The sequence below is a fragment of the Danio rerio genome, chromosome 17 (assembly GCF_049306965.1).
Source record: "Danio rerio strain Tuebingen ecotype United States chromosome 17, GRCz12tu, whole genome shotgun sequence".
Lineage (NCBI taxonomy): Eukaryota > Metazoa > Chordata > Actinopteri > Cypriniformes > Danionidae > Danio > Danio rerio.
In genome coordinates, this window is record NC_133192.1 from 14,175,219 (window position 1) to 14,190,000 (window position 14,782).

General features: G+C 35.3%; 1 protein-coding gene across 2 annotated transcripts in view; it reads right to left on the minus strand.

Annotated features, from left to right (window-relative positions):
• Window positions 1–309: 309 nt before the first annotated feature.
• Window positions 310–14,782, minus strand: part of prorp (protein only RNase P catalytic subunit) — a 36,033-nt gene continuing 21,560 nt past the window's right edge. For both annotated transcript variants that reach the window (XM_073928232.1, XM_678197.10), the window contains 3 exons: window positions 6,684–6,832; window positions 1,898–2,093; window positions 310–482 (listed from right to left, as the gene is read on the minus strand). In XM_073928232.1, the coding sequence (XP_073784333.1) occupies window positions 354–482; window positions 1,898–2,093; window positions 6,684–6,832 (474 nt within the window). In that variant the 3' untranslated portion in view covers window positions 310–353. The remainder of the gene's footprint in view (window positions 483–1,897; window positions 2,094–6,683; window positions 6,833–14,782) is intronic.

Consider the following 14,782-nt stretch of genomic DNA (forward strand, 5'->3'; position numbering starts at 1 on the left):
TAAATTATTCACACTATTATTAACACTATTCTGATATTAAGCATAACAGAAACACATGTGATAATCCTAACTTACCTAGAAGAGAAAAAGTTTAGTCACATTAACATATGACTTTGTTTTATACGGTTATGTGCCTTTTTATACAGTGTATGTAAACTTCTGGTTTCATCTGTATACTATATTATATTATGTATTATGACTTATACTATTTTATATACTGTATTATCGCTGAACCTGATATAAAACATAAATTCAAATCAGATCTTGGACTAATATAATAGTAGCAGCAGAATAAAACACAACTAGACATTTTGCAAAACATTTTTTTTTAATTTGAGACTTTCAGCATCTCATTAATCTCGAGTCAGACAGAGCCATTTCTGAGGAACCTCATAAGAAGCTCTGTCTTCTGCTTTCTGGTCGTAGGGAATGTGCCAGGAGCTGCCGTTGGTTTGAATGATGGTATCATAACTCAAGATCCTCTGAAAAACACACAGTAAAGCCAGATAAGATGTCATCCTAATAAATATAGCAGTCCTTTAAAGGGGTCATGGCATGTCAAATCAAAGTGGTCTTGATCTTTTGACATAGGACAGATCTTTGTTTCATTAAAACATCCTGCAAGTTTAAATGCCTACAACATTGTTCTTGCAATAAATAAATCATATATACATAGACAAGCTGTAGAAATGACATGTTTGCCAATGAGATGGCATGTGACATCACAAGGGTACACCGTATATTTAAAAAAAAAAGATGAGTCAATATTTTAAGGCAACCAGCTTCAGGACATTTTTGAGTACTGAACTTGACTTGATTTAAGTTGAGTAAAATCAAAAATGTCCTGAAGCTGGTTGCCTTAATTTTATCTTCAGTCAACTTTTTTTTGCAGTGTACATTCATTTGCAAATAGGAGCATAGGCTCCGCCCACTCCAAGCACTTTTAGCTTAAGTTAATAATTTCATAATGCGTTGTCAGTGAATAATGGTTTTACATGGATAATGTTGTCAAAAACACGGCGATACAACACTGCAATAGCACTGGGGTGTTGATGCTTGTTTCCATAAAATGGCATTAGCCAATCAAAACAATGGCCATTAACTGACAATTATTTTTACTTTACTTACTTGACTTAAATTAGACCTTTTCATTAGACATTTTACAGATAAACAGCTTTTTTTCTTTCATTTTTTTAATCCATTTAGCTGATCTCACACTCTGGCAGGCGGACTTTTAGCTTAGCTTAGCATAGGTCATTGAATCGGATTAGACCATTAGCATCTCACTCAAAAATGACCCAAGGTTTGATAATTTTCCTATTTACAGCTTCACTCGTCTGTAGTTACGTTGTGCACTAAGACCAATGAAAAAATGCTATTTTCTAGGTTGATATGGCTGGGAATATACTTTCATTCTGGTGGAATGATATTATGCAGCAACAGGGAAAAGAGGATCAAAAATAATTGGTTTTCTAAATATACATGAGTTTTTTTGTGTAAACTATATAAGTGAACGTCAAAGAAAACGTTAAAATAATATTAATAATACAAAAAAATACATGTCGTGACCCCTCTAAAGTAACACTCCACTTTTTTTTGGAAACAGACTCATTTTATAGCTTCCCTATATGGTTAAGTAGTTGAGTTTTACCATTTTTCAATTTAGGTCTAGAGCTGGTCTAATCTGTAGTTACATATTGTACTAAGACTGAATGAACTTCTCTTTTTCCTCAGTCTTAACACTTGATGTAACTACAGAAGAGTCAAGCTTTAATTAAAAAAAATTCCAAAAGTGAAATGCTAATGGTCTAATCCGATTCAATGATTTATGCTAAGCTAAGGTAAAAAAATACAGCTTTTTAGTTGTAAAATAAGCTCCCAGCACTCCTACACGCACCTCAAATCGAACTCTTTTTCCTGGTGTGTAATGGCTGATGACCAGCTGATGCCCACGCTGCCACTTGAAGAAGAGGCATCTGGTGGCACTGTCCGGCAGGCAGGCTTTATGATCCCTCATCAGATCACGACTGAGAAACTTACAGTGAACGCCGGAGTTTAAAGCGGCGTACAGCAGATATGGGTCATCTTCAGAACTGTGGCAGTCATACAAAAACAAAAACAGAATTTAAAAAACCTTTCTTGTGTAATGAATGAAATCACTTTGGTTTATATAAATTGACGCAAATGAGAGGTTATGCTTGATTACATGTGTCAATAACACGTTTGAGTGAAACTGTAACCAAACAAAGCAAGAGATAAGTAATGACCTCGAAAATGATTTCGAGCGAGGAGCGAGTGTTTGCGTCATTTATAGCCCATGCAAAATAGATTTTTTTAATATGACATAAGAGTTATAATGATGATAAATTATATTCTCATAATATTCTTAATAATACATATATTGCAGATTGAACACAGTAAATTATATCTTTTAGTTTAGTTTGGAATCTAAAATATTTTGTAAATATATATAAAATGCTAATGTCAATATTATTAGCCCCCATAACAATTTTATCCCACTGTTGTCTAATGACTTGACTAATTAATCTTACTTTCCTAGTTAACATAATTAACTTAGTTAAGCCCTTAAATTGCTCTATTATCTTGCAAAATAACAAGTAACATAGTATGTAAAGTAATTATGGCAAAGACAAAATAGCACTATAGGAAGATATTTGAAAAATAATTATTCTAATAATTTTGTCTTCAAATGTATATAGTGTAAAACATATGCTGGATAAGTTGGCAGTTCATTCCGCTGTGGGGACCACTGATGAATAAAGACTAAGCTGAAGGATGAATGAATGAACTTCATATAAAAAAATGGAAATACCTTGTTTTTATAGAACTGCAACATTAGTTCATTCTCCCGATTGTGAGTTTACACTTTATTCATTGGCATTTCATGAATAAAAACAACAAAAAAGCAGCAATTCTAATAAGAAGATGCAGCTGTTAACTTATAATAATGTAAGCTAAAATGTACTTGTAAGAACAACAGTCAGAACTGTGAGATAAAAAGTTGCCGTGTTTTTTTTCCGTTGATGGAAACAAACTAACTCAGTTTCCCCAGATGCAGCAACTTCATCTTTATGACTGAACACTTGGCACCAGATTGGGCTGATTTGGTTTGCTTAGCACTTGGAATGGAAACCTGTGCTTTATTTGCAAATTATGTATGCAATATTGAAATATTTAGTCACCCATGGTGTATTGTTTTGTTTGTAGCCATGACAGCATATAATCATGCATTCTTGATTGTTAGTGTTACTTTGTTTTTTTAAATAATTAATTTTAAGGGTTTTTACTATGATAGGACAGTAGAGATTTCAGACAGGAAAGCATTGGGAGCAGAGAGAAGGGAAGGATCGGCAAAGGACCTTGAGCCGTGATTTAAACTCAGGTCGCCGTGAGCACGTCCGTGCTACATGTCAGCGCACAGTACCACTAGGTTGTTGGCGCCGTCGATTGATAGTGGTTTTCCCTGCAAGGTGTCTTTTTATCATGGAAGTCAATAGGGCAAAAACAGCCCCAAACATAACAAAGGGGAGGTCAAACTGCACAGAGTGTATTTTTAAGTTAAAAAAAAGTTTTTAAAGCATTTTAAAGTCTTTATGACTTTAATGTTGTGGCCAAATTAAGGGTGTACTAGGTGCCTAGGTGTGGTTCAGTTGGCCAGCCCTGGCCCGGTTGGTTTAGTTGGACTTTGGTGCGATACACTTGTGTGTGCAAAGCATGCCTGAGCTCTCAAGACACAACGTCACTTTTAAGGGACGGTTTCATATGGATTTATTAATCATTTCTTGCTTTTCAATGAACTCAAACTGTCAGTTTATTAAAGATGCAAATCCCTCGCTGCACCTTCAGCAAACCTCCCAAAGCCTGGTTTCTGCATCGAGTGATCATTGTGACCCACGGCGCATGCCTTGCGCATTGCTGTGCATTTATACTTCTGCATGGATACTTCCGAAACACTAGCTGGCAGTAGATTTTTATGTTTTTCGAGTTCATGGGTGTTTTGTTTTTTCTAAATGCTACCTTAATGTAGAAGTAGATCAAACTCCCTCATACTAAGGCGGGAGCTGGCAGACGTGCAACAACTTTAATCATAAGGTAAACACAAAACAACACTTTCCATCTGTCGCTCCTTTACGAGATTGGACACTTGTAAACACTCACTCAACAGGTTCGCGCGGCTCTCAACCCTGCCCACACCCGTCAGCGATACAAAGCCGACCAATCACAGAGCTTGCGCTGCGCATCATTGCAACGTGTAGTTAAATTTTTTGAAAGGTGCGTATCGGTGTCTGCGATGGCCACGGCGAGGGGTATGCGACAGAGTGAAGACTGCGCTGAGCGTACGCTTGAGGCAGAAGTATAAATTAGCGTTAATATGTGCAGCAAGATGACCTTCATGAACATTTATGAGCGTCAAAAGTGGTGGATCTGTTCAGCAGAAGATCTGACGTTGTCACTGCATATCAAATGACTTAAAATAATACAAATAATAGAACTAAAGCAATCTCCACTGTGCTGAGCGAGAGCGCTTCTCTCCTGTTAAACCAAACAGCCACATCATTGATGACAAAAGCATGCTCAGACTCAAAGGCAAAAAATGCAATGTAAGTGCGGGCCGAGGGGGGGGGGGGGGGGGGGGGGGGTAAGGGGGACAATCAAATGTGCAAAATTAGTGTATGTTGTTACATTAATAAATTAACTTATATTTGCGTCTAACCAACCCACGTTATAAATAGATTCAAAAGACAGAAGAGTTGTTAGATAGAGACGAGATGAATTAAATATCACGTTTAACAACTGTAGTGAGATCCAGCGGAAGATCCTTGATGAACTGTCCGACGTCCGCTTCTCTCACCTGGGGAGGTGTGCTCAAAGCATCCACTGACTGCCTGGAGCTCAGATGTGCACATATGCTGCAGCGCATGCCAGAGAGTGTGTGTGGTCACGTGATGTGCGTTTTCAGCGGTATAGTGTGGATGGAGATCTTTTTTAGATATGCTAGGTGAAATGCAGGTGTGGATGTGGATCGTTTTAGTTCTAAAACACCGTTTTAAAACAAACACGTAGTAGTGTAAACGGGGCCTGAGACTCAAAATCGTCCCAGAGAGGATGACAACATCCCCAACAGCACACAAGGGCTAAATGAACAACTTTGTATGCTTTTTCTTGAGCACCAGTGCATTATGGGAACATTTTCAATGAACTAAAACTGTCAGTTTATTAAAGATGCAAATCCCTCTCTGCAGCTTCAGCAAACCTCCCAAAGCCTGGTTTCTGCATCAAGTGATCGTTGTGACCCACGGCACATGCCTTGCGCATTGCCGTGCATTTATACTTCTGCATGGATACTTCCAAAACACTAGCTGGCAGTAGGTTTTTATGTTTTTCGAGTATGCTTTTTCTTGAGCACCAGTGCAATATGGGAACTATTGCAAGTCAGCCTGTGTTTCCTTTAAAATACTGCTTTTGTGGACAGTAGTGATGCACGGATGAATAAATAATTCTAATAAAATAATACATTATGATTAATCGCAGGTCGGTTGCGGGTGGATGTAGCGGGACATGGTAGTGGACCAGCGAAAAAGCAGAGAGTGGGCTTTGCAGAATGGGAAGATGAGACGCCAAAAATAATAGATGCAAAATACCCTACTGTACAAAGTTTCAATTAGAGGAGTCTGACTTGAGAAACAAGATCGCTTATTTCCACGACTGCAGCACCTTGCGAAGAGAATCTTATTAATTCCTACAACAAGCGGTGCGAGCAAACGCTCATTCAGAGCAGCTGGCCGTGTTTTGGAGGCGAGGCGGAATCGCCCGAATCCAGGCACAGTAGATGCTATTCTATTAGACGTTAAACCGATGTCCCGACTCTCTGTGGTCAGTAAAAATCCCAGGATGTCCATCCAAAAAGAGTAGATATGTAAGGAATTATTATTAAGGAATTATTATTTTTCTGTTTGTGCACAGTGCGAAGAAAAAGGCCAATAAACACAACATAGCTGCTGTTTTGGCTGAAGTGGCACCCTTTTTGTTATCTCGTTCCTGTATCTGTAAAAGCTAAAATGTCTTATTTTTACTTTCTGTATCTATTTGAAAAAGAAAATGTTGTCTAAAGACAAACTTTTGTTTTTATAAATAAATGTTCATTAAAAAAACCTTTACGATTAACATATTATTTTACTATCAGAGATGCGCAGATTATAGCTCACTGAATCTGCTGTTAATATCCAAGGTGACCTATCATTATGCCTAAAACAAAGAATTAAATTATTAAAGGACAATCGGGTGCGGATACATATATCAGATAAAACTATGTATGCAGGCGGGTGGCGGGTGGATAATTAGTATGAAACCGCAGATTTGGGTGTCATTTCAGCTGATCCGCGCATCTCTTGTGGACAGCTCACTAGGATTTTGCAACACAAAAATAAAGAATTAAAAAGGGATTTTCATATTGATGGCATAGAAGAACCATTTTAGCTCCCCTTTAGAAAAAGGCTCTTTAACTTTTTTTCATACCATGAAGTATTTATTAATCTAAAGAACAAAACTACTTTGTGGAATTTGAATGGATGTTACAAGTTGTTCACGGAACCAGCAAAGCCAATAAAGAACATTTATTAATAAGAGTAAGTGTGTACAGTGTGTGTGTTTGTGATACTGACATGTCCTCTGTGAAGAAGCAGTGTGCTTTCTGTTTGATCAGGCTCATGTTTTGTCTGTCCCAGTTGCGTGAATGTCGTAGCATGTGCTTCCTGCCCAGAACCAGGATGTTGAGGCTCTGCTGCTCCAGCTCTGATACCACTGCCAGCAACTGCAGAGATCATTCACACACACACACACACACAAGACACACACACTGACCTTTACTTTTCCATTCAGACATCACATACAAATCAGGCCATTCATGAGCTTTTTATTGAATGGGAGACCTCAGTTCATTCATCATTTTTACTATGATCTGTGACTTATGACTTTTTTAAAGGAATTTCCCTTGGCCTTACAGATGAATTCGGGACCTTTGGCTCTAGGGAAATTATTCTTACTCGCATTGTTATAACCTATTTTTGTACCACCCCCTCATACACACACACACAGCAACAGGGGGAGTTTCCTGATAACACAGAAAGTTGTTTTTCCAAAAACCCACCCCGCTAAAAGGTTACAACTGTAGGCTAAAAATATCCCTGTGTTCAGATTTAAGACCCCGTTCTGGCACACATTTTTTAAGACATAAAGATAATTATTTTTATTTTACTATACGGGTCTTTTTAGATATAAATAGATATAAATGACTTTTATAAGCTGTATCAGTATCAGGAAGTTATGACTAAATAAAATAATGAACTTCTCTGTGTAACCATGACTGTGCTTCAGTCATATAATTACTAATAATTTTCTATACATTTTTATATTTTTACATTTACATCATTTTGTAATTATATATATATATATATATATATATATATATATATATATATATATATATATATATATATATATATATATAAATTATATTTATAATATTAATAATTAATATTTTATTTATTTATTTAATTATTAAATGTATTAAAACTAAAAAACCTGAAAAATCACATGTACATAAGTATTCACAGCCTTTGAAGTGAAGCTTTAAACTGAGCTCAGGTACCAGCTCTGATGTTTCAGCAGCTTAATTGGAGTTCACCTGTGGTATATTCAGTTGATTGGACAGGATTTGAAAAGGCATACACCTGTCTATATAAAATTCCAGGGTTGACAGTGCATGTCAAAGCACAAACCAAGCATGAAGACAAAGGAATTGTCTCGAGGCACAAGGCTGGGGAAGGTTACAGAAAAATATTTGCTGCTCTGAAAGTTCCAATGAGCACAGTGGCCTCCATCATTCATAAGTGGAAGATGTTTAGAACCACCATGACTCTTCCTAGAGCTGGCCGGTCATTTAAGCTGAGTGATCGGGGGAGAAGGGCCTTAGTCAGGGAGGTAATCAATAACCTGATGGTCACTCTGTCTGAGCTCCAGCGTTCTTCTATGGAGAGAGGAGAACCTTACAGAAGGACAACCATCTGTGCAGCAATCCACCAATCAGGTCTTTATGGTAGAGTGGCCAGTACAAAAGCCACCTCCCACCTGGAATTTGCCAAAAGGCATCTGAAGGACTCTCAGACCATAAGAAACTAAATTCTCTGGTCTGATGAGACTAAAATTGAACTCTTTGGAGAAGAGGCTATACGCCAGGCTATACGTTTGAAGAAAACCAGGCACCGCTCATCACCAGGCTAATACCATCCCTACAGTGAAGCATGGTGGTGGCAGCATCATGTCGGGATGTTTTTCAGCAGCAAGAACTGGAAGAATAGTCAGGATAGAGGGAAAGATGAATGCAGCAATGTACAGAGACATCCTGAATGAAAACCTGCTTCAGAGGGCTCTTGATCTCAGACTGGGGCGACGGTTTATCTTCCAGCAGGACAATGACCCAAAGCACACCGCCAAAATATCAATGGAGTGGCTTCACAACAACTCAATGAATGTCCTTCAGTGGCCCAGCCAGAGCCCAGACCTAAATCCAAAGTATTGAGCAAAGGCTGTGAATACTTATGCACGTGTGTGTGTGTGTGTGTGTGTGTGTGTGTGTGTGTGTGTGTGTGTGTATATATATATATTAACCATGCTATAATTTTATAATGGATATTATCTGCATTACAACATGAGTAGAATTTGAGATATTAAGATATTAAGATAACAATATGAGACAACATTATGAGAAATACATTTAATAGCTATATATTCAATGTGCACTTTATTGCAGTAGCCACCTTTGAGGTTACGGTATTATCCTTTCTAAATAAATCTTGAACTCAAATTTAGGTTACCGTAATTCCAACTATATTTTGAATATGCAAATCCTGCCCTAGTGAATTCCAGCTTATCTCGTATCCCCTGTAGAGTTATTTCAGACATGAGGAAGTGCTAAATGAGGAATCGCAGGTGTGTGATCCTTTTCTGCTAATTCATGATAAGGAAGTGGACGGCGAGCCACAGAGAGGCTGTTTAACTCTGGAAAGCACCTTACACACTATAATGTCCTGTTTCACAATCCAGCTTTTACCTCTGCTTGCGGTCACCTTTGTTCAAGGCGAGATAAAAAAAGATCATGATATTTCCTCGGCTGATTAGCAACAGCGTTCCTACAAAGTAACTAGTTATAGGCCTGTCACAATAATCAATATATGAAGAGTTCAGATGCAAAAACCTGTAAATGCCGTTTGATATTTTTTTCTAAATTTTAGCATTTTTCTCTGACTTCTCTGTGTAGGCTCACTAATTTTAGTTTTATAGTGATAAATACGTTCTTTTCCCAAATGATGTTTAACAGAACAAGGAAATTTTCACAGTATGTCTGATAATATTTTTTCTTCTGGAGAAAGTCTTATTTGTTTTATTTCGGCTAGAATAAAAGCAGTTTTTCATTTTTTAAAAACTATTTTGAGGTCAAACTTATTAGCCCCTTTAAGCTATTTTTTCCGATAGTCTACAGAACAAACCATCGTTATACAATAACTGCTTTTATTCTGGCAAAAAAAAAATTCAAAGGGGTCTAATAATTCTGAATTTTACAGCTGCAAAAAATAACCTGAAACATTGTCGGTTGTTCACTTAACATAATTATTATATATATTTTTTGGTTATTTAAAAAAAAAACTATGTTAATAAAAACTTTAAAAAAGTTAAATAATATAATTTTGGTTATTTAAAAATTCATATACAGACTGTAACAAATATCATGTTATATATATATATATATATATATATATATATATATATATATATATATATATATATATATATATATATATATATATATATATATATACATACACTTATTTATTTATTTATTTAGTTAGCATATGTGTGTTTTTGTTTTTATTTAATGAATTTAATGACTAAACCAAGAATTTAGAAATTTTACGAGCCCTGATTTTGGATGTTTTCTTTACATTAGACTGAAATAAAAAGACATGTTTCTGCCTGCAGTGTCTCACATTTGAAGGCATTTCTAGAATCTTCCAGCATGTTAGTCTTGCATTCAATTGCATTTTTTGTGGCTTCTTTTACAGTAGTCTGTAAACAAAACTCACAGGCCTAACTTGACCACAAGCTAACTTTTGACTTTTTCATTTATTTTTCACAGCATGCTTTTAGAGTGCAGAGAAAACCGGTTAATACTAGCATGTCATTTAATGCGCCAGTTAGCGAGGAAGTGGGGTAAATGTTACCACCAAAAATAAACTTGACCACAAAAGACACATGTCTGAGTTAAAATACAGGGTTAGTCATAGCAGAATGAGCGTAAAATCCCCAGCCAGCGTGTAAAAATGCTAAGGGTTGCGTCTGCGCTCATCATGTGTGCTCTTGTGACGTGCATCGTCTGGAGATTTTTTTTAAAAAAGCAGAGGAACCTTTTAGATGAGTGGGCAGAAAAGAAAAGGATCCGGGCAAAGGAGAAGGGAGTTCCATCATAATTCATAGCTTAACGTTAAGGGTTTAGCATTGCTTTCAGGTAATTACGGTTTACTGAAAGTGCAAACTGAACTATTTTGCTGCTTGAAATAAAATAAATATATATATAAAATTATATTTATTATATTTGACCATAACTTTACATTGTTAAATTTGATGTAGTAAAAAAATACAAACTAAAATAAACTAAACTAATAAATTCATAAAAATGACCAAATGTTTACTAGAAATGCACAAATATTTCAGAAAACATACAAGTAAAAATATGATAAATGTTGATTTCTAGGCAAAAAAAATTGATGCAGTGTTTTTATTCTGTTACAATTATGTTAAATTAAAAATATTATTTATTTATTTAATTAAAATGACCTACTATTTAAATAAACATTTTCAACACATTAACTAAATTCTGAAGATTAAATTAAGAGTTTAAATTAAGATCAAACAAAGAGTTTTTGAATGCATTTAGTTTATATTAACTTATATATGACTGAATTCTGCAAAAAAATAATAATAATAATAATTTTAGGCTTGCATTCTCTCACCACAAACAAAATTATTTCTGTATAATCAGATCAAATCATACTTATTATATTTGACCACAACTTTACGCTGTTAAATTTGATGTAGTAAAATAATACAAACTAAAATAAATTGAATGAAAAGCATTCATAAAAATGACCAAATGTTTACTAGAAATGCTCAAATATTTCAGAAAACATACAGATAAAATATATAGTAAATGTTGATTCTTAGGCAAATAAAAAAAAAAAAAACTTTTTATGCAGTGTTTTTATTCTGTTAAATTATATTAAATTAAAAACACACTAACTAAATTATCAAAATTAAATTAAGAGTTTTTAACTGCGTTTCATTTATATTGTTTGTCTGATTGTGTTTACTTATTTGATTAGTTAATACTGATTAATACTGATTAGTGGCCTTTAAATGTATTATTAACGAACATATCCAAAATCCACCTTGTAAAAATCCCTCAAATTAATGTCAATGAAATGAAAGAATAAGTTTAACTGCATCCACTGTTCTGACTTCTGTTCTAGAACTTTGTTTGCATATTTAATGATGCCTCGCTTACATATTTAATGTTTTAAACACAAAACTGTCTTAAAAGGATAGTTTACCCATATATACAGAAAGTGTTTGCCCCTTAGTGTTTTCATTTGTTTGTCACACTTATATTTTTCAGATCAGACAAATTTAAATATTAGTAAAATATAACACAAGTAAACACATCATGCAGTTTGTAAATGAAGGCTTTTATTATTAAGAGAAAACAAATACAAAACTATATAGCCATGTGTGAAAAAGTGTTTGCAGGTCAATGATCCAAAGGACACCTGCTAATACTCTTCTGAATAAGGGTGTCACGATCCTCCAAATCCTCGATTCGATTACATTTTCGATTCTAAAGTTTCGATTCGGTAAAAAAGACGCACAACCAACAGGAACCAGCCAACAGTATCTGAGGTGTTCGCTAAAATGACTAAGTACAAGTGAGTGAAAGATTGAAGCAGTCCTCTGACTGCCTGGACCTGCTGTCTCAAGCTCATATGGCTGTGTGTGCGTCTGTGTCTGTGTGGTCACGTGATGTGCGTTTTCAGAGGTAGAGAGGAAGGAGGGCTGCTCAGAAATGCTACACGCCACTGTGGATGTCAAATCGTTGTCGTTCTAAAATGCCATTTAAAAACAAAGACAGTGTAAATAGGGCCTGAGTGTCTACTTTTCACAAGCGGATTTGCAATGGGGTCGGGCGGAGGATCGCGATGACGGTGTTGTCTATCGGACGAACCGTACGTAATACGTACATAGCAGAGCTTGCAAAACTGTGTTTTTTTGTCGACAGCTTAAACGTTGTCAACATAACTCACTGGAAATCCAAAATGCTTACACACCGGCGACTTCATTGACAGAGGAGAGGGTTTAAGCTCTGTTGACGGGTCTCCTGCTTCTGCAGTTTAACAAGCACTTCAACAAGCCGTTTTTTTCCCGCTTGGCAAGCCAAGCTGACGTAACATGGGGGCGTGGCAGCATCGACGATACTATTTTTTTGATTCGATAATCGAAATTGAACATAAATTTCGATCGATTTCGATTTGACACCCCTACTTCTGAATGGCTGAAGAAAAACAAAATGGATACTTTGGTGTGGCCTAGTCAAAGTCCTGACCTGAATGCAATTGAGATGCTGTGGCATGAACTTAAAAAGGCAGTTTATGTTCAAAAACCTACTATGTGACTGAATTACAACAATTCTGCAAAGAGGAGTGGGGCTAAATTCCTCCACAGCACAGTGACAGACTCACTGAACACGCTTGATTGTAGTTGTTGCTGCTAAGGGTACTCAGTATGTTTAGGGGGCAAACACTTTATTTTCCACACACAGGGCTATGTAGTTTTGTCATTTGTTTTGCCTTAATATTAAAAACCTTCATTTCAAAAGTACATAATGTGTTTACTTGTGTTACCTTTGACTAATATTTAAATTAGTTTCATGCTTTGAAATATTAAAGTGACAAACATGGAAAAAATAAGAAATCAGTAAGGCGGGAGACACTTTTTCACACCCCTGTACATTACTCACCCTCTGATGGGTTGGCATTACTTTTTTTTTTTTCAAATTTATGCATCTATTTAAATTACATCTAATTTATTAATAAATATATTTAAGTTTAAGTGTTTTGTGGGATATTTAGTGTATTTTGACCTAGGGTGCGTTTCCCAAACAACGACAAAACTCACGGCTAAAATATCATAGTACTATGCATCGTTTGGGAAAAGAACGATGTAGTACGGTGTTTCTCAAAACCCCTAGTTTCTCTGTCGCAGATCCATCGCTTGAACCACGTTAGTTATAACGTAAATCACCCATAATGATGCTCTAAACTGGGTGGATTAACAACTTCTTTAGAGAAGAACCCCATCATTTCATGCAAATTATATTGTTTTGTACACACACACACACACACACACACACATTTAAAAAAAACATCCAATATTAGTTTTAGTAAAAACATGCACTTGCTTTCCATATTTATTGAAATATATGTAAATGGAACATATAGGGACAATGTTTCCTTTACAAATATTATTGAGAACATTACATATTCTATTCTAAAACATAAAATCACTTACAAAAGCTGACACGTATTCTAATATCATATATAAATCATATAAATAGATAAATAATGAGCCTATTTATTAAGAAATGAAATTAAATACTTAATATTTATTAGGGAATAAAAAAATCATACTTCAATAATAATATATTCAATAATAATAATGATGATGATGATAATAATAATTAATAATAATAATAATTATTATTATTATTATTATTATTAAATATGATGTTAATTATTATTATTATTTTTTTTTAAGTACTTTTACAGTTTGACACATGCAAGCCCCTGCAGAAATGTTCTAACCAATAGGCCCAGGTCATATACAGTACAGATACTTAATAAATAACCTACTATAAATGAAAAGCATTAACGTTTGCTGTGTTTTTTTTTCACAAGCTTTGGAGATGAACATTAATTCCACTTTTAAATAATAGGTCACCTATAGCTTTCGTCATGAGCCACGGCTGTGTTCAAAATGACATCAATGTTTTCAAAGTGCACTGCGAATGGAGCGCAATTGTCAATATGAAGATCGCTAAAATTTAACGGTAAAAATACCTTGAAAGCAAATTACACCCATGAGTGATGACTTTAATGCTTTTTAAAAATAATTTTAAGTTTAAATGTTAGAATGTTCTAAACAAATAGGGCATGGATGATTAACGGGGAATAGAACACAGCAGGAACTGTTTCTAACTACAGCTCCACAGATGTAGTTGCAAGCATACAAGTTTGCAACGCAGTTTGCGAATGTTTGTTGGAATGACGGATTTAGGACACGGCCAATCAACAAACTATGTTTGTAATGATGGAACTTGTGACTTTATCTGGCTAAAGATGGTTTTCAGGAAAGCACCACTGATTAGCTATTTTCGGCTTATTTTAGGTCAAACAAACTACGCATCTAGTTTGACTATCCAAAACATCTTTTTTATGAGTAATCAGTCTTGTGAACTGTTACGGTGCTTTAAATCTGCCGGTTTCAGACTGTTGAATGACTTTTTTTCTCACATAGACTGAAAGATGAGATTATGCATTCATAATGGTATGAGCCGTTAGGGGTGGTCAAATGGATATCTATTATTTAATTATTAACA